Raw genomic sequence first — 20,847 nt, 5'->3', positions numbered from 1 at the left:
ATTCCGGTTCGCCTGGCAGCCCCTCCTCCCTCACCTCCCAGGCCGCTGCACAAATCGCTGTCCGCGTTGCCTGAAAGAAGAGGAGAGATTCACACGCCTTCTCTCCTTCCGTTTTTGTTTCTTCGTTTTTAGTTACAGCGCCGTCTTATGGCTGATTTAAGCACTGAGAGATTTGCTCTTTGGAAATAAGGAATGAGTCCTACATCTTTCCTTACGCCTTGGAGATTACTTAGCAAAATAATAATCATAAAACGACCTTTCCAAGTCCTTCTGTAAGGGGCTGACACTTTTTCTTCTTGGAGGACTCAAACTCTATGATCCATGTGGTGAGGAGGTGCCTTTCCCGTCGGCGCCTGCGCAGTGCGAGGCGGCTCCGCATGCGCGGTAGGGTCGCGTGAGGCGCACGCTGAAGCAGCTCGGCGGCTGGTGTGGGTGTCTCGGGTCGGATTGCTCCGATTGAAGAGTGCGGCGTGGACCTTCGTGCGGGACTCTCACGTATCTCAGGTAACTAGTCCGGCGGCTCGGTTTTCCTTAGGAGTCCCTTCCGTTTGTGTCCCTGACAGGAGTGGTGGAGACTAGGCCCTGGGCTCGCTCGCCCTCCCTTCCCGTTCCGGCGCGGGAAGTGGATGGACACAGCCGCCACCCACCGCCCGCCGGTCTGCCCCGGGCCTTGGGGTCGGCTCGGCGTAGGACGAGCGGCCTAGACAGCCTCAGTGGGCTTAGAAGGTGTCGCCTGAGTGAGGACGCCCGCACGCCCTTTTCTCTCCCCCAGAATCTCATCGTTTGGCGTGTGTGTGTGTGTGTGTGTGTTCGTGTGTGTGTTCGTGTGTGTGTTCGTGTGTTCGTTCCAGGCCTGAGAGGTTTCTCTTTCACTTCAGAAATTCTGCCGAAAAGTTCCTGTGGTTCTCAAACCGAACTGTTGTCTAAACAGCTAATCGGATGGGCCACCATATTGAAAAGAGCTTGGACCTAATTAAGTGTAGTTTATACGCTAAATAATTAAAATCCAGGTTTATGTTACCGCTCTACTCGGGCATTTTTGTAGAATGAGTCGCAAACCTTTGAAGGTAAAGCCTAGTGCTCGAGGGGTTTAGTACTGTCATTCCTGTCAGTTTGCCCTATTTCACCAGCAAAGAGACCTGAACTGTTGTCTTGTAACTATAACGTAACTAAAATCCTAAGGTTAGGGAATCTGGGACGCGAGTTAAATTGATGCCCGTATACATCCTGAGATCTCTCTAATTTTCCCCAAAGCTTAGGCTGCTTTAATTTTGATTGAAGAAGAAACAATGATCCTTGGTAAAAGGATGTAGAAGTCCCCGGTTTCTTTCAACTATGGCGGGTGCTGTCCCTGAACTTTTTTTTTTATCAATGCTAGCACAAGTTTATAACAGCACAGTTTTCAACCTATTTTTACACATATTTCATTTGACATCCCCAGTAATCCTATAAAGGTACGTGGCACAGACAAGAAAATAGAGTTCAGAGAAAATGCCTTTCCCACATAGCTACAGCCAGGTAGTAGAGTAAGGACTGAAAATACAGAGCTATTCACAAAGTTTACATGACTTCTTGCCTGACTGGACAGTGAAAATGACACAAAGGACTGAGTAAATTCCTAGTAAGATTTCTGCTTTCCTGACTGAGGAAACTGTTTGAGTGTTGGGGGCTTTTTTTAGTTGTGTGTTTTTTTTCAAGTAACAAGCAGTTCATACGAAAAGAACACATCAAAAATCCACCAACCAATAAGTGAGTTTCTTGTGGTATGGATTCTTTTGTAGGTACTTTCTTACTTTCTACCTTTACTGTGAATAACATAACCATCAGCAGTACTCCTTAGCTTAACCTATATGTTTTCCTTAATCTATGTATATCAGAGACTTGTGCTTTCTAAAGAAATAGTATTCACGAAATGGTGGGCCCCAACCTGGAACTTTCCTCTTTGAAGAGACTTCTCTCTTTTTCTTTATTGGCACTTCTAAGTAAACTTACAATGTTAGGAAAAGAGAGGGTAATATTTATATCTCCCTTCAGGATTCTTTTACCCTATTCCTTGTATCCTTTAATCATCAAATTAAACTGTTCTATGCATGTTCATGACATTTATTTTTAATGCCTATTTAGAAAGAGTTTTTTGTTCTTAGTTATCAAGTATGACCAGTCAGTCTGTATACAGATACTTTAGAATAGTTCTTTCACTACCACCACATCACCCCTAAAAGGCCCTGTTTAAAAATTATACAACCAGCTCAGCTGTTTTCTTCCTGGGTAATTCTGGCCATTGAGTGTCTACATCCCTTTGTTTACTAGATCTCTTTTTTGTTGAGCTACAAGATAATAATCTATTCTACATAAATTGCTTTTTAGTTAACAGAAAAGATGAGTACTAACAGTTAGTACTAATTCGTGATTTATGCTGTCAACACTGAATACATAAATTAATGTTGTATTTTATTTGTTTCAGAAGTTCCTAATGGTAGCATTAATCAATGATACTGAGGGGAAAATGTATCCTTGCTTTAAGAGCATAGACTTTGGTTCCAAACCACGTATCAGTATATGAAAAAGCAAGCTGCCCAACCTGTGCTTCAGTTTATCCATAAAAGGAGGAAAACTAAGTAGAGAGAGTTACCCCAAAGAGATAGACAGTGTCCAGATCGTATAGGACCAAATAATAGAAAAATGTATGTATGTCTGAAATACAAAAATAAAACCCCTTGGTGCAATTAATATTCCAAAAAAGTGAATGACAGGAAAGTGAAACAGGCTTGGATGAGAGTGGGCATCAGTAGGATGGGGAGGGCTTAACAAAGAGAGTAAATGAGAATGAATATGATTGAAGTAGTTTATTTGTATGTATGAAAACAGAACAACAAAACCAGATGAAATTGCTTTATGAAAGGAGCCTGGGATGGAGAAAGTGATAGGTTGATCAGGGTACAGTGTATACAAGTATGGAAACCCCCTATGGGACCATTGTTTACTTTTTTATTCTGTATTTATTTATTGTCGGTTGTGAGGCTTGAACTCTGGGCCTGGACGCTATCCTGAGCTCTTCAGCTCAGGGATAGCACCACTTCCAGTTTTCTGGTGTTAATTGGAAATGAGTCTCATGGACTTTCCTGCCCGGGCTGGCTTTGAAGTGTGATCCTCAGATTTCAGTCTCCTGTGTAGCTAGGATTACAGGCGTGAGTCACCAGCGCCCAGCTATGTTTACTAAGAAAGGAAAATGTGTGTCTATCCAATGGGTAGGGGGTATAAGTTATTGCCAGGTAATAATTATCAAACTGCACTACAGGAGAACTCCAGTATTCCATGTGTTAGAGGTAATTATTTAAGACCAAGTATTGATTACTACCTTCTGTCCCATTAACAAAAATAAGGTTATCAAATGAGCTTTTGACTTTTTTTAGATCTTTGGTTCCCATTATTGCCTGTCTTCTGTGCTCCAATAGTAGTAAATCAGTTAATGGAGAAAAATGAAAATCATTTGGCACCATTTGTTTTAAAGCTTCCATTTTGTGTACGTGCCAGTCCTGGGTCTTGAACTCGGGGTCTAGGCTCTGTCCCTGAGGTTTTTTGCTCAAGGCTAGTGCTCTACCACCTGATCTGCAGCTCCACTTTCAGCTTTTTGGTGGTTAATTGGAGATGATTCTTACAAACTTTTCTGCTGACAGGCTTCAAACTGTGTTCCTCAGATCTCAGCCTTCAGAGTAGATACGATTACAGGCATGAGCCACTGACATCCTATGAGAGCTTCTATTTTAAAATATTAGTCAATTGGTGGAATCTTTAACACTTAAAGATTAAAAGAAACTTGAAGGCTATAGAAGTGGGAAATTGTGCAGCTGTTCTCAAGTTTAGATACACCTAGCCAACAAAATAAAAATGGAGGAATTAGGAGTATAAGATGGTGGAATGCTTCCTTAGCATTTATGAGGCCCTGGGTTTAGTCCCTAGCCCTGGTGAGTGAATGAATGAATGAATGCTAGAACTCATGGTAACAGGATTGAACTACTTTATTTTAAAAAGGAAAGTTAAGCTATATGATTAATATTTTTATTTTTTGTTACCTTGATGCGTGATACAGTAATTTGGATTATATGAAGTGATAATAGGCTGAACGTAGCTCATTGGTAGAATACTTGCCTCAAATACCCTAGTTCCTGGGCCCAAGCCCTAGCACAACAACACACACACACACACACACACACACACACACACACACGTGCACGCGCGCACACACACAACTATACATACACAAAGTATTGTGTGGTATATTGCAAAGATTTTTTCCCATTAAAGTAATAGCATATACAATCTGAGCTGATTTAACAAAAAAAACTTAATTTTCCTAATATGTAATATTATTATAATACTAGAATAGTAGTGATGTACCCTACCCCTGTTATTTGTCATTACTTAAAATGGTTTGTGGGTTTCAACTTTGTTTTGAAACAGCATCTTGTTATTTGCCCCAGACTGGCCTTGAACTGGCCTCCTACCTCAGCCTGAGATTATAGGTATGCATCACCACGCCCTGCATAAAGTGGTAGTAATCAAATAGTCTTTTGCTCTTGAGGTATTCCTTTAATCCTTAGGCCTCACAGTTCTTCATAGATGGTTATTATTTTTTTATGGTTCTTCTGGAACTGATGGCAGAGAATCATCTAAGCCTTGTAAAAATTTGGAATAAAATAATTAAAGTTTGGTTTCTTAGTACCTAGCCACTTTCTGGAACTATTTAAGACGTTTAAAGAGATGAAAAAGACCAGTAACTTTTTTTTCCTTTCAGGGGCAAGTTATGTAAAATAGGCGTATTTTTTTTTTTAACCTTAACTGGACACTTGATTCTTTTGTTTAATTTCCAGAATGCCTGGTCTAAGTTGTAGATTTTATCAACACAAATTTCCTGAGGTGGAAGATGTAGTGATGGTGAATGTCAGGTCCATTGCTGAAATGGGGGCTTATGTCAGCTTGCTGGAATACAACAACATTGAAGGCATGATTCTTCTTAGTGAATTATCCAGAAGACGTATCCGTTCTATAAATAAACTCATCCGAATTGGTAGGAATGAATGTGTAGTTGTTATTAGAGTGGACAAAGAAAAAGGTAAGTGAGGAAAAATACCTTAAAATGTGTACATTTTTAATGTAATTATAAAAATACACTATAGGCTGGTATATAGCTCACACCTATGATACTAGCTACTTAGTAGGCTGAGATCTGAGGATCAGCTTTCTATGCTAGCCCAGGCAGAAAAGCCCCCATGAGACTCTTATCTTCAATTAGACACCAGAAAACCAGAAATGGTACTGTGGCTCAAAGTGGTAGAGCCCTAGCCTTGAGCAAAAAGCTGAAGGACAGTACCCAGACCCAGAGTTCAAGCCCCATGACTCACCTCCACCCACCCACCCCCAAAAAAGTACTGATTTAAAAGCATTTGTTTTTAGGAAAGTCCGTGAGACTCTTATCTCCAATAAAGCACAAGAAAACCAGAAGTGGCACTGTGGCTCAAGCGGTAGAGCGTGATTCTATACTTTTTGTTAAGAAAAGGATGCTTGTTAGCCATCTAATAAAACTTTTTAAATTACACATAGACGAATTTTTATAAAATGAGTATGTCGCAGGGTTACTTTGTGTGTGGGTGCTGCCTGCCTGCCCGCCCATCCTGGGGCTTGAACTCAAAGCCTGGGTGCTGTTCCTGAACTTTTTTGCTCAATGCTACTGCTCTACCATTTGAACCATAGCCCATATATTTTGCTGCCCAATGTAGCTTCAAATCCTGAATAGCTAGAATTACAGTTATGAGTCACCTCTGTCCTATATGGACTACTTTTGGGGGATCAGATAACTTGATTCTTTTTTTTTTTTTTTTCTTTTTTGTCTCTAGAGTTTCTAAGGATGTTGGTAAATGACTCAGTAATCACCAACAGAAAATACAGATAGTAAATCAGAGTATTAGTTTATTCATCCACATTGGTAGATATATTAGATGACTTTTCTTGAATTAAGCTAAATTAACTGATTGGAAGTGGAGCTTTGGCTCAAAGTGGTAGAACACTAGCCTTGAGCAAAAGAGCTCAGGGACAGTACCCAGGCCCTGAGTTTAACCCAAGACCAACAAAAATAAATAAATAATAAAAGTTAGATTATAGTGCTGTTGCATTAATATTCACTTTTTATTTAGTAAGTGCCTTTGTCTTAGATCTCATATATATATCATTACTATGAACAGGGTTTCCCCTCCTCTTTTTTTTTGGTCCTGGGCCCTGAACTCTGGGCCTGGCGGCTGTTCCTCAACTCTTCAGCTCAAGGCTAGTGGTCTACCACGTGAGCCACAGCACCACTTCAGCTTTTTCTGCTTATGTGGTGCTGAGGAATTGAGCCCAGGGCCTCATGCGTGCAAGGTAAGCACTCTACCACTGAGCCACCTTCCCAGCCCACGATGTTTTTTTATAAATACAATTTACAATACTGTTGTACAAAATGTACAAGTAGGTTTTGGTTTAGGCAGTCTCACTGTAATTTATAAGGTATTAAGTTTCAGTAACTAATTATTGTCAAGCTTGAACAACTATATTATCAGTGACCTTTATTGGACTTGTCTTTCTGGATCTCCTCAGCCATCCAGTGTACTGATAGTTTCTTCTATGTTATATTTTATAAATACTGACACTTCATAATTTTTTATTATAACTTTGTATTTCATATAAAATTAACGTTTTAATTTGACTAGTCACCCACCCAAAATGATTTAACTACTTGGAAGACTTGACACTTGTTTTAACTTACATGAGTCTTACGTCTTACCTTGACACTTGTTTTAACTTACATGAGTCTTACATCTTACATCACTTACTATTTAAGTGACCTTAAATAGTGTCTTACCTGGTTTTTATTCTCTTACATAAAACCTATATAGTCAGATTTATCTTCAGCTGCAGTCAAAATTAGATGGAAAGTTAATACTTTGATAAGTATAAAAGATGCATGTAAAACTCAAGAAACAGTTAAAATTGAAACTGGCTAAATACATGAGTTTTGGAGTGTTTTGGGGGGTACTTTCTTTGGTCGGTTGTAGGAGTTGAACTTTAAACTCAGGGCCCAGATCCTGTCCCCTCTGAGCCCCTCTGTGTTCAAAGCTAGTGCTCTACCACTTGAGCCAGAGCACCACTTCTGGTTTTTGAGTGGCTAATTGGAGATAAGAGTCTCACTGCGACTTTACTGCCCAGGCTGGCTTTGAATTGAGATCCTCAGATCTCAGTCTCCTGAGTAACTAAGATTAACAGGCCTGACCCACTAGTACCTGGCAATTCATGCTCACATGAGCACACACACACACACACACGTACACACGTGTGCACGCGACAGGGGCTCTTTTTCATTGTAAAGATGCTGTACAGAGGCGTTATAGTTACATCAATAAGGTAATGAATAGTTACCCCCTCCTTTGTTCTTCTACTATCCCTTCCCTTCCCCACCTCCCTTACCTCCCCCCCAAGATTTCCTACATAGTGTCTTGTGAGTATCATTGTTGCAATGGATCAGCCTGTGTCTGTTTTTTAATACAGAATGAACTCTGAATGTTCTGTTATGGACTGTTCCAGGGTAAAATAAGAAAAATGAAAATACAAAAGAGCTGTAGAAAGGATGTTTTCTGTATAAAAAAAGAGATTAGATCCAATTGGACAGAACTTAAACACAGCAGCTATAAAACTTGAACATGAATAAAAAAATTTTTTTAATTCTGCAAAAATTTCCGTCAGTCCCTGAACAACTGATAATACAGTGTGGCCTCCAAGCAGTCCAAAAAGATGAAAAACTTAGGATTGCATTTTTTTTTTTAAACTCTGGACCTGGGCTCTATCCCTGAACTCTTCAGCTCAAGGTGAGCGCTCTACCACTTGAGCCATAGTGCCACTTCCAGTTTTTCTGGTGGTTTATTGGAGAGAAGAGTCTGATGGACTTTCCTGCCTTGGCTGGCTTTGAACTGTGATCCTCAGATCTAAGCCTCCTGGGTAGCTGGGATTACAGGCGTGAGTCACCAGCACCCAATTAGGATTGCAATTATTTTTTCCCACCTTAGGAATCAAAAGTACTGAGTTGAGACTGCTGTCTCATTTTTTAAAAAAATATTCTTGTCTAGCCCTGTGCATAGATAAGAGGAGGGTTGTGATTAAAAGCCAACCCCAGGCTGAAAATAACCTAAAGCAATAAGAACCTCAAGTTGGTTTGGTAGAACCATTACCTAGCAAGCCTAAGGCCCTGAGTTCAAACCCCAGTTATCACCAAGAAGAAAAAGTAATAATCTCCAGAGAAATATGTAGAAATCTAGAGCCTCTGCCAAGTATCACTCAATGTTTTAGATGCATACAAAACTGCTAAACTAAATTTTAAGTATGGACAGCTACTCGGAAGGAAGAGATTAGGAAAATAGAGGGCCAGCCTGGGCATCATGTTCACAAGACCTAACCTCAAAAGCTGGATATGGTGGAATGAGCCTGTCATCCCAGCTATAGTTGAAGGGGAAGTAGGAGGAATTTGGTCCAGACTGACCAGGGCAAAAAGTGAGACAGTAATTGGAAAAAAAAAAAGGATTGGGCATGTTTATGGCTCAAGTAGTACAGTGTTTGACAAGCAAGGACAGAGGGTGGTAGCTCAGTGTTTGTAGCTCAGAATCAATTCTTGCCTAATATTTAGAGTCCTGGATTCTGATCTTAGCACCTCAGAGTAAGAAGAAAAGATATTTAAATCCAGCAGTAAAAGGCTAGTAAAGCATGAACAAGTAAGAGTATGTGAAATTCCAGTTTGGTTGGAGAATCAAAGTTCTGTATATGTACTCACTTGCAATGAATTGATTATTAACAAAAATGTAAAAGCAACTGAGTAGAAAAAGAGGTGGTCGTGAGGCTTGAACTCAGTGGCCTGGGGGCTATACCTGAGCATTTTCAAACTCAAAGACTAGCGCTCTACTACTATAAGCCACAGGACTACTTCCAGCTTTTTGGAAGTAAATTAGAGATAAGAGACACATTGACTTTCCTGCCAAGGCTGGCTTTGAACCATGATCCTCATTCATCTTAGCCTCCTAGTAGCTAGGATTACAGGCATGAGCCACTGGCTTCATCGTATATTTCATGTAATGTTAGTGATGAATACTTAACAAGCTTGCCAAATACTTGATTTGGTTATGAAATTAACCTCAGTAATAGGCTAGACCTGAACATTGATTTTTCTTTTTTTCCAAAAATGTTCTTATATAGGATATATTGATTTGTCAAAAAGAAGAGTCTCTCCAGAAGAAGCAATCAAATGTGAAGACAAATTCACAAAATCTAAAACTGTAAGTTGACTTTTAAGATTACAAAACCTCTATTTTTTTTTTTATATGTTCACTTTCCAATTGTGTGTTAAATGGAACTCTGTTTGGAAGACTGAATCTCAAAATGTAAAGAGCTACATATTCTGTCTCAGTATCACTACCTTAAAGCATTACTCATGATCTAATATTCTCAAATGAGTATGAGAAGGTAATGTTTTAAGCCGGGTGCTGTTGGCTCACGCCCGTAATCCTAGCTACTCAGAAGGCTGAGATCTGAGGGTCACGGTTCAAAGCCAGCCCGGGCAGGAAAGGCTGAGTGGCGCTGTGGCTCAAGTGGTAGAGCTCTGGCCTTGCACTGAAGAGCATAGGGACAGTGCCCAAGCCTGGATTTCAAGCTCCATAACCTACCAAAAAAAAAAAAAGAAGGTAATGTTTTAAAACCATCTTATGTTGAATTAGCTGATTTCAGCTGACTTCTTTAGCTTTTTAATCTGATTGGTTGATTGTGCTGCTGGGGATCAAACCCAACAGCTCATGCATGCTACCTACCACTGAACTACATATTCAGCCTTTTTAAATTTTTTGAAATAGGGTCTCGATATTGTTGCTCAGCCTGGCCTTGAACTTCAATAGGCTCAGCTGATCCTCCTGCCTCAGCCTCCTCTCATCCCCCTAAGTATTTAGGATTACAGACTTGTGTCAGCTTATTTTTTACTGGGATATCATAACACATAGTTTTTGTCTTCCAACTTTTTCAAAAATAAGAGTTTGTAAAATGTTGAATCCAAAGGTCTCTTTATGTTGGTAGTGATGGTTGGTTGCCTGGTTCTGTCTTTATTTGTTGTTTTTTTTTTTTTTTGTCGGCCGTGGGGCTTGAACTCTGGGCCTGGGCGCTGTCCCTCAGCTCTTCAGCTCAAGGCGAGCGCTCTACCACTTGAGCTACAGCGCCACTTCCAGTTTTCTGGTGGTTTATTGGAGATAGGAGTCTCACGGTCTCTCCTGCCCGGGCTGGCTTTGAACCGTGATCCTCAGATCTCAGCCTCCTGAGTAGCTAGGATTACAGGCGTGAGCCACCAGTGCGCCCGGCTGGTTCTGTCTTTAGTACTTGACCATTTATATTGTGTGCTTATATATATTTAATCCTATGCAGAAATTTCCTACATTAGGAAGTGATACTAGTATCTTCCTTTCACAAATGGGGAAACAAATTCAAACATTTTCATTTGTCCCATTATCAAGATTTGAGCCTGATCTCAGGATCCTAAATTATATATTCTATTTGTTGTACAAGCTTGAGTTAATTATTGGGAGGAAACAGACATTTCTCTGGATCTCTTGTTTTGGAATTGAATTCTTGGCTCTGTTCTAGGTATATAGCATACTTCGCCATGTTGCTGAGGTTTTAGAATACACCAAGGATGAGCAGCTGGAAAGCCTGTTTCAGAGGACTGCCTGGGTCTTTGATGACAAGTACAAGAGGCCTGGATATGGTGCCTATGATGCATTTAAGCATGCAGTCTCGTAAGAATATCTCTTCGTTTCCATTTTGATATCTCAGCAGTTGGGTCTAGCTCAGAGATTGATAGTCTTTCAGTCACACAACATCCTTGTATTAAATGCTTACCAAACAGAAATATTTCAGTAAGACTCATAATGTAGGCTCGTCCTATGTGTTGTCTATGTAGATATAATTTACATAGACTACAATATATATTACATAATACTATAATTATGTAGTTGTATAACTCGTAGTTTTATCTCATACTCCCTTATACATTTTCATTTCCTAGTTTTGCTATCCTAGATGACTTAACTAACCCTGTTTCCTTTGCCACAATTTCTTTAACCTTCAGACCATGCCACTTTAGCTAGTCTTTCATGTGGCCTCCCTTCAGTCCTTTTTGTTTCCAGGATTTGCTTGCCTCTAAAACTTGTAATTCATACACTGTTTTTGTTTTGAGTTTTTTGGTCTTGTTTTTTCCATAATCTATCCTCATAGCTTCTTTGTATTAGTCCTACTGTATTTCTTCTTAAATTCTTGTGTATTAGGTTCTGGTTCTAAACCGATCTCTTTCCAGTTGTCTTTTCACCCTCTCTTGGCTTTCTTATCCAACACAGACATATCATGAGCCATCATTTCAAAACTTTCTTGCCAATATCATGAATTTTTCCGTTTTTCCTTCTGTTACATCCAGCCTTGGATCAGTGCTCCTGCCTTCTCTGCACTTATAGACTACTGGCTGCCACTAGGAAAAAAAATGAGTCCTACAGGTTGGTGCAAGTGCCTGTTCACAGTCTTCCAACCTCAACTGGGCCTTCACTACTACCCTACATTCTCTCTGATTCTGGTCAGTTCTTCTATTTTTATAGTGTCTTCTTCAGAACTTCTTAGTGCTCTTCCTCAGAATCATTCTACCATCTTCTATAGTCTTAGCTGTTGTGCTCACTGCATATTTAATTTTACAAAAATAAATAAAAGTCATTACACGAGTCATTACTCATTACTTCCATCCATCTGTCAGTTACTCCCTTTCTTGGACAGCCTTTCCCTTTATTGGATTTGCTTCATCACCATAAATATTACATTCTCTGGTTTACTCCATTTATACTAAAAAACTCCTTTTCAACCTCTCGACTTTTCTCATGTAGCAAGACTTGTGTCCTCTGCTTTTAGCTCCAATTCTCAGTGCTTTTTATCTCTGCTTCTTCCCATCCCACTCTTTACTGAATGTTCATGCTTCATGAGCAGCCTTACCGCTAGACTGAGGTTACTTTCTAACCCTTGGGCCGCCAAGAACTACTGGACCCCTCTAACCCTCAGGGGCAAACAGCCCCTCAGTTATAAGAGCCCCTTCATAACAATACCCCTTCCATTTGACCTCATATGACCTTGTGCATGCATGTGTTATTATGAAAGATAGGAATAGCAATAACTAACATAATCCTAACAACTTGTAGGCTAAGTTATTATCTTTTTTTTTTTTTTTTTACAGTTAAAGGAAATTGAAGCAGAGATTAAGTAATTTGTTCTAGGTCACACAGGTAGAAAACTAATGTTCAAACCTAGGTTTTCTGGCTCTAGAGTTGGTGTTATTAACCATTAAGCACTGTTTTATCCTTCTATATCCCTTGGTACTTTTTTCATTCCTTGTCTTTTTTTGTAATGCTGGAGGTGGTGCTTGCCAGTCAGTTATTCTGTCCCTGAGTTACACCCCTAATCCAGTCAATATGCTTCCTAACTTAACTCATGTTCATGCTTAGCCCCAGTTTACCTTTTCTGTTAGATTGTCTCTAGGACCCCTCCATTGTCACTAAGTCTTAGTATGTTTTATTCGCTGTCCCTTAACATGTCATCATTCATGTAATAGCTGTCCAAATTTCATGCTGTTTCTTTACCACTTTTTTTTTTAAACCTTCCTGGGGCTTGAACTATGGGCTCCATTGGACACTGTCCCTGAGCTCTTTTTGCTCAAGGCTAGCAAACTACCACTTGAGCCACATTACCACTTCTGGTAATTGAATATAAGTCTTACGGACTTTCCTGCCTGGGCTGGCTTTTGAACCGCAATCCTCAGATCTCAGCCTCCTGAGTAAGATTACAGGCATGAGCTGGATGCCTTTGCCACGTTTTTAATTCAACAAATCAGAAGTTATTAGTGTGTATCACTGTCATTTATGTTTTAATGGTTTTATTATATACATGCTTAGCATCTCTAACCCAATACAAAATGAATCTGAAAGGTTTTGAGGACTAACAATATTTAACCACAGTGGAAAATTTTATCACTGACCTCCTATGACAGGAGGTTTTTAGTAAACTAAAAACACTTACAAATAAATTGCTTTTACTGTATGAGAAGAAGATGTATATGAAACATAGTTTTTGTATTTAGACTTAGATCCCACCATGGTACCTTGTTCTGTATATGTAAATATTCCAAAATCTGAAAAAGTCCAAAGTTCTTGTCTAAAGCACTTCCTACAACCTGTCAATCCATAGACCCATGTATGGAATAATTGGTGCACTTAACATTTTAGTCCATTGTTGTAACTTTCTGTAGTTTGCATTTTGCCCTAGAAGGCTGTCTAAGTAGGATTTTTAAAAATTCATAGATAAGCACCCATTTCATCCATACTAATTTCTAGAAAGCATTTCATTTTGAGAATATGCTTTATTCTCCCTGTAACTAGAGCAAAAAGGGTAGGGGCATGACTTAAGCGGTAGAGCACTTGCTTAGCAAACGTAAGGCACTTGAGTTCAAACTTGGTACCATCCAATTTTCAAACCATGCTGTGATTAATATCATTATATATCTACATTTGTTTTGGAAGTTTCTAAGATGTATACCTAAGAATGGAATTATTGGATTCATACTATGTATAAATACATATAATGTAAACATTTCTTTATGTGTCTAAATACGCATAGAGTTTCAACTTGACTACATATTTGCTAGACAAGAGCTCTATTACTGAGCCATGCCTCCAGTTATTTTTACACTAGTTATTTTATTGCTTCCTACCAGATCCATGCCTATTTTTCACTTCCCACCATGGCTGGGATGACAGGAGTGTACAACCATTCCCAGCTGTTTTTATGGAGATAGTCTGGTAGACTTTCCTGTCTCAATCCTACCAATGTTAGCCTCTCACATGGGTAGGATGACAGATGCTCATCTTGCACCTAGATATTGATTGATACTCAGTTCTACCTTTGCTTGTTATGGTGCTACCATTCCATTAATCATTCTTTCCTCTCCCCATACTTTTCATTTGTTCAGTTTACAAGTTATTGACCAAGATCCTCCCTGGTGCTACTTTCTGAATGAAGTCCTTTAATACCACTAAATGTCAAAAGTACCTCTTTTCTCCTAATGCTCATAGAGGTACTTTTGTTTTTATGCATTTTTTACTGTGTTTTTGTAACTTTAGCTCATGGAGGTACTTTTGTTTTTATGCATTTTTTACTGTGTTTTTGTAACTTTAAAGAGACTGCTAGTTATATACAAATGCTTAATTATAGAAGAATTTTAGATGTATTGGGAAATATTGAATTGCTTATTTTATTCAAATGGCTAAATTTTTCTTTTTGATAATCAATTGAGTTTTTTATTTGTTGTATACTGAGCGTTTTTTCTTTTGCACTATCTTATTACTTAAAACAGGTACTGTAAGATACACTTTTTTTCATTTTATACATTTGGATACTGGAGCCTAGCATACTTAAAATTTTGTACAAAGCTAAGATTTGGGTTCTAATTTTGAAACCAGAGCCTAGTACTTTCTTGTTCTTTGCATTCTCTAGAATGTGTGTTTAGTTTCCCAATTACTTCTTTAACCTTAGCTTTTTGTTTGTTTGTTTTAATCAGAGATCCGTCCATTTTGGATAGCTTAGATTTGAATGAAGATGAACGTGAAGTACTCATTAACAATATTAATAGGCGTTTGACCCCACAGGCTGTCAAAATTCGAGCAGGTAAGTTCTAAAATGACTTTAAAAATATTTGTATACATCCAAAAAAAAAAAAAGGTCAAGGAATGAGACTTCTCAAAACAGTGCTATGTCGACAATACTTTTTTTTTTTTTCTTTTTTAGTCAGTCTCTGTTGCCCAGGTTGGTCTCCTAAGTGCTATGTTTATAGATGTGCACCACCAAACACAGCCATAATCTAATACTTTTAATTGTGAAAATGAGTAGCAGTAGGGTGAAGAAAACTTTTATAAATATTTGAGTACTAGTATATCTGCCACCTCTGATTCTTTTAAAACTTTGATCCCCCTCTCCCCCATTGTGGGCCTTGAACTCAGGGCCTAGGCACTGTCCCTGAGCCTCTGTGCTCAAGCCTAGCACGCTACCACTTGAGCCATCGTACCACTTCCGGTTTTTGATGGTTACTTGGAGATAAGAGTCTCACAGGGACTTTACTGCCCAGGCTGGCTTTGAACTATGATCCTCAGGTCTCAGCCTCCTGAGTAGCTAGGATTATAGGCATGAGCCACCAGCACCTGACTTGTGTCATCTTTTTTTTCTTTTTTTGGTTGGTCATGGAGCCTGAACTCTGGGCCTGGGTGCTGTTCCTCAGCTCTTCAGCTCAGGGCTAGTGCTCTACCACTTGAGCCACTGCATCACTTCTGGCTTTTTCTGCTTATATGGTGCTAAGGAATTGAACCCAGGGCCTCACGCATGCAAGGCAAATCCTCTACCACTGAGCCACCTTCCCAGCCCCTTGTGTCATCTTTTTAATGTTTATACTTTTAGATATTGAAGTGGCTTGCTATGGTTATGAAGGCATTGATGCTGTAAAAGAAGCCCTGAGAGCAGGCTTGAATTGTTCTACGGAAACTATGCCCATTAAGGTAAGTCATCAGTTTTGTCTATCCCCACTGAAATAACTAAACAAATCAGAACCTCTTTTTTTTTTTTTTCTTTTTTTCTTTTTGTCCTAGGGATTGAATCCAGGACTACTGAGCTGTGCTCCTAATCTTTCTTGTCTTGTCCTTTTTCTTTAACTGTGTTGGGTTGAAGGTACGGTTCAGTGGTAGAATGCTTACCTGGTATATTGATAGCCCAGTGATGGATGCCCAACACTGTAAAAACAAGATTATTTCATAACAAAAGTAGTTTTTGCTATTACAATTGAGATGTTAAGTGTCCTCTTGGTTCTTCTGGAGCATATTTGCAACTATATGGTGGCTTTGTTGTTGTTGCTCCTGTTGTGGTTTCAGTAGATGGGGATTTCTTTTCTGAGTGGGGCCAGTTGTGCCCAAAACTGCTACAGTGCCTTGAACTGGGTAACATTCTCTCACCAATACACACAACTTTATGAGGTTAAAAATCTGCATCCTTCATTAGCAGAAAAATTAAACTGAACATTACACAGAATCTCCTAGTAGGAATTCTTCCATGAGTTTATGCTCATGATGACTAGGTTAGCCACCAAATATTATAATTCTTCATATTCTGTATAGCAGTAGACTGTATTGTATAGGATTGGATTGTTAGACTCTTATTTTACTGTATTTACAAACTTCCAAATTGCTGACCTATAGAATTGGAAAATGAGTTTTGGGCGGTGATTTGTTAATGCAACAGATTAATAACATCCTACTAGTTCTGTAGGTATAGTTATAATTGAATTTTTGTCTGTCTCCTTTAGATTAATCTAATAGCTCCTCCAAGGTATGTAATGACTACAACAACTCTGGAGAGAACAGAAGGCCTTTCTGTCCTCAATCAAGCTATGGCTGTTATCAAAGAAAAGATTGAGGAGAAGCGAGGAGTGTTCAATGTTCAAATGGAGGTAAGCTCGTCAGTGCCTTTGTGCTTAAAATACTTGATCACATTACATATCATATTAGAAATCAACTAAATATTATAATCGGTTCCAAGGACTACTAAAAGGAAGAAATCTAGCAGCATTAGAATACCACTGCAGAATGGGTACTCAGGCCTACAGACTTTGATAGCATTAAGGTCCTATCCATCTGTCCTTTACACACCCAAGAAAATTAGAAATAAATTTGTTAGACATGGTGGTACATACCTGTAGACTCAGCACTTGGGAAACTGAGGTACAACTGTTAACAGACTTGAGGACAGCCGTGGCTATATAATGAGAGCCCTGTGTCAAGAAAACAAAACAAAACAAAAAAGACAACTAGCTGGACACCAATGACATGCACCTGTTTTTTGTTTTGTTTTGTTTTGGTCAATCGTGGGACCTGAACTCTTGGCCTGGGTACTGTCCCTCAGCTCTTCAACTCAAGACTAGCACTCTATCACTAAAGCCACAGCGCCACTCTGGCTTTTTCTGCTTATGTGGTGCTGAGGAATTGAACCCAGGGCCTCATGCGTGCAAGGCAAGCACTACCACTGAGCCACCTTTCCCCAGCTGTAATCTTAGCTACTCTGGTGACTGAGACCTAGAGGCTCTTGCTTCAAGGCAGCTGAGATAAAAATTAACTCCATGAGACTCCTTCCTTCAGTTAACCAACGAAAGTGCTAGACTGATGGCATGGCTCAAGTGGTAAAACACAAGAATGCTGGCAATAGCTTGTGCCAGATGATTATATAAACTTGAACGCAATAACAACGTTTTTTTTAAAATATTGTATGATAGACTTTTCCTTAGATTAATTTTCCAATCCAGGAAATTCTTTGGTGCCTGTTTGTTTCAGTTTTAATATTCCACTTAAAACAGAATTTTATGCTTTTAGTTAACTCTTGCCTTTTAAGAGAGCTCCTGCTCTACATCTGAGAAACTAAGGAAAAACCAACCAAGAGTTGAGGCCCTGGGTTCAAGCCCCACTACCAGTAAGAAAAAAACATAAGTTGTTATGGTTCCCTCATCTCAAGAATAATAATATATGGGCAGGTGCTAGTGGCTCACACCTGTAATCATAGCTGCACAGGAGGCTGAGATCTGAGGATTGTGGTTCGAAGCCAGCAGGGACAGGAAGATCTGTGAGACTCTTGTCTCCATTTAACCACCAGAAAATTGGAAGTGGTGCTGTGATTCAAAGTAGTAGAGCAAAGTAGTAGAGCCTGGAGCAAAAAGAGTTCAGGGACAGTACCCAGGCCCCGAGTTCAAGCCCTACAACCAACACACCAGAAAAAATAATAATACATGTATAAATACTTATATAGTAAGTTCTTCCCTGAAGAAAAATATTTTGAGCCCAAAGATGCATTTACTTTTCAGACATTTTGGTATTAAAAATTATAATTACTATTTCTAATACTTTTAGCTTCTAAAGATGACAAAAATATTGTTCCATTTTAATATATACTGTGTGGTTCTCATAAATTCTACTTTTAACTGATGGGTTCATTAGTGGTAAATCAGCAGTTGAATTAGGAATGACAGAGTATTTAAGAATTTAAGTTAAAATATTAACCTGGTTAACAACTTTATTCTGAAATTATACCTGTTTCCACAGCCCAAAGTGGTCACAGATACAGATGAGACTGAACTTGCAAGGCAGCTGGAACGACTGGAGAGAGAAAATGCAGAAGTGGATGGAGATGATGATGCAGAAGAAATGGAAGCCAAAGCTGAAGATTAACTTTGTGGGAAGCAAAGTCCAATTTAAGGAACACGAAGCAGCCCCTCCTAGCTGCAAACTCTAGACTTGAAAGTTTTCCAGTATTGAAAACTTCAAAGCTGAATATTTCTTTTTTCCAAGTATTTAAATGTTCCAACAGACCAGAACATCAAATGCCCTCCTAAATGTCAGCTGTTTTCATACAGTAGCTCCGTCACACTAAGTATGTTTTAAGCACATGGCTTAATTTGACTAGAGACAAATAGTTAAGCTTAAAACAGTCCTGAAATTAGGCTTGTGATTTCTATCAATTTTATATGTCTCAAAATTGGCACTCTTTGTAGGTCGGTGCCTCTATGAGATTTACCAGGGCACCCAAAACAGCAATCCCAAACTTTCTATATAGAATGTATTCCAGCAAACGTCAAATAAATTTCTGGAATATTTAACAATAGGCTTCTTCCTTTGTGTCACCACTTAAAAGCTTTCCTAATGCTATGACTAATTCTGTTGTCTTTGTAGTTAGGTGTACAAACCAGAATAGGTGGCCGAAGGACATTATACAACAAAGCCTTGCAAAGGAGATCTTAGAAAACATAATTTTACTTTATCCACAGTGATACTGACCCTTTAAGAAAAAGTTGTAAGCTGCAATTAAAGAATTACATTGTTACGTGGCCATTTTTTACATATTGGAAACTGATGACAACTTGTGGTTTGAGAGCATTTACCACACTGAGTTCTTGTTGGTATACTATTGTCTTGAATTTATAGTTTAAAATGATTTTTTTAAAAAAAAAAAAAGTTTTAAGAAAGTGCTACTTTGTTTTGTCAATTTAAATGTCACCCAACTTTTGGGGTTTTTTTTCCTCCTTTACTGTAGGTGAGTGCCACTTAGATTAACAACAGGGATCTAACATAGCACATTCTTTTATGTTTGTGGTTTTTTGTTGTTTTTGGGTTTTTTTTGTCGGTCGTGGGGCTTGAACTCTGGGCCTGAACGCTGTCCCTCAGCTCGTCAGTTCATGCTCTATTGCTTGAGCTACAGTGCCATTTCTGGTTTTCTGGTGGTTTATTGGAGATAAGAGTTTCAGGGACTTTCCTACCTGGGCTGGCTTTGAACCCCGATCCTCAGATCTCAGCCTCAATAGCTAGGATTACAGGCGTGAACCACAGGGTTTTTTGTTTTTTGGGTCCAGTCGTGGGGCTTGAACTCTGGGCCTGGGCGCTGTCCCTCAGCTCTTCAGCTCAAGGGTAGCCCTCTACCACTTGAGCCACAGCGCCACTTCTGGCTTTTTTCTTTTTGCTTATGTGGTGCTGAGGAATGGAACCCAGGGCCTTAGGCATGCAAGGCAAGCACTCTACCACTGAGCCACCTTCCCAGCCCATGTTTGTGTTATTTTTTATCTTCAAGAACTAGTTATTTTTAGGGTATATGTATAAAATAATTTCACAGGTAACATCCCTGCTTACATACTTTGGCATTCTTATCTTCATACATTAATCAACAAGGATATCTTGAGGTACGAGTTACATAATTTCATTATTAGCCTTAGGTATTCAAACCTGTTGGTTAAACTTAACTCACCCTACTTAACTAGAGATAGTTCAGTAGTAACAGTACTGGAGCCATTTTAAAGTGGAGGAGGAGACTAGGAAGTAGTGTGTAGGAGCAATAATTTGTGCTTATCTATGGGTTTATTTAGTTTAACAGCCTGTACTAGCTTTCTAATCCAGAGGTACAACTTCAGATGGTCTATTTCCAAGATGGAGCCACAATTGTTAACCAGCATGTCACATTAGATTTAGAGAATATAGATACACTCAAGATTGGCATACCAGAAAACATTTATAATACTTGTGGTACCAAGATGGAATGGTGGTTCACACCTGTAATCCCATCCCCTCAGCAGGCTAAGGAAGGAGGATTGCAAGTTTGAGGCCTGCAGGGACAACATATGAAACCCTGTACAAAAAATGGCTAGACTCATTGGTAGAGCACTTGCCAGGCATGACCCAAGCCCCAGTACTGCAAAAGGAGAAAATGTGTTAAGGGACTCCTTTGCTGTATGTATGCAAGGGAATTAATTTTTTCCACATTTACTGAAAACACAACAGCTATAACTTGGAAACTTCAGTAGTCCCTGTAGTGACTGATTTTTTTTTTATTGCATGTAGGTTTTTTGACTCAGTTATACAACAGTTTTGTAAATTAATGGTCCTAACCAGACCAATATTTTACTGATTATTAAAAAAAAAGCTAAATTTAAAACATTAACCTTGCTGCCCTGAAAAAAACAAGATACCCAGGATACACACCCAGCTTTGAATAACATGAACATAAATGGCAGAATTAAACAGCTTACTAAATCTTGGTCCCCCTACCAAAGCCTTTTATTAAAAATGTTGACTATTTCATATTCTATCCCTTGCCTTTGATTAAGGTCAAGTGATGACCAACTCAAAATTAGTAATA

General features: G+C 39.1%; 1 protein-coding gene across 2 annotated transcripts; it reads left to right on the top strand.

Moving 5' to 3' along the window:
* The first annotated feature begins 364 nt into the window (after positions 1-364).
* Eif2s1 (eukaryotic translation initiation factor 2 subunit alpha) lies at positions 365-19,048 on the top strand. 2 transcript variants are annotated; one of them, XM_042691806.1, is made up of 8 exons: positions 365-495; positions 4,872-5,113; positions 9,268-9,347; positions 10,696-10,847; positions 14,696-14,802; positions 15,586-15,683; positions 16,484-16,627; positions 18,267-19,048. In XM_042691806.1, exons 2-8 carry the CDS (start codon positions 4,873-4,875, stop codon positions 18,390-18,392), a joined length of 948 nt encoding a protein of 315 aa, XP_042547740.1. In that variant the 5' UTR covers positions 365-495; position 4,872; the 3' UTR covers positions 18,393-19,048. The 2 variants fall into 2 exon arrangements, with proteins under 2 accessions (XP_042547740.1, XP_042547739.1); XM_042691805.1 differs by having other exon boundaries at positions 365-504.
* The last annotated feature ends 1,799 nt before the right edge of the window (positions 19,049-20,847 follow it).

The sequence above is a fragment of the Dipodomys spectabilis genome, unplaced genomic scaffold, assembly GCF_019054845.1.
Source record: "Dipodomys spectabilis isolate Male_0828 unplaced genomic scaffold, ASM1905484v1 ptg000146l, whole genome shotgun sequence".
Lineage (NCBI taxonomy): Eukaryota > Metazoa > Chordata > Mammalia > Rodentia > Heteromyidae > Dipodomys > Dipodomys spectabilis.
This window is presented reverse-complemented; position numbering and strand designations above follow the sequence as displayed.

Excerpts from the sequence above, each read along its gene's own strand:
- Eif2s1 (XM_042691806.1), top strand. The coding sequence starts at position 4,873 with ATGCCTGGTCTAAGTTGTAGATTTTATCAACACAAATTTCCTGAGGTG. Across the intron at positions 5,114-9,267 it reads TAGAGTGGACAAAGAAAAAG|GATATATTGATTTGTCAAAA; the intron begins GTAAGTGAGGAA and ends GTTCTTATATAG. Across the intron at positions 14,803-15,585 it reads GGCTGTCAAAATTCGAGCAG|ATATTGAAGTGGCTTGCTAT; the intron begins GTAAGTTCTAAA and ends TTATACTTTTAG.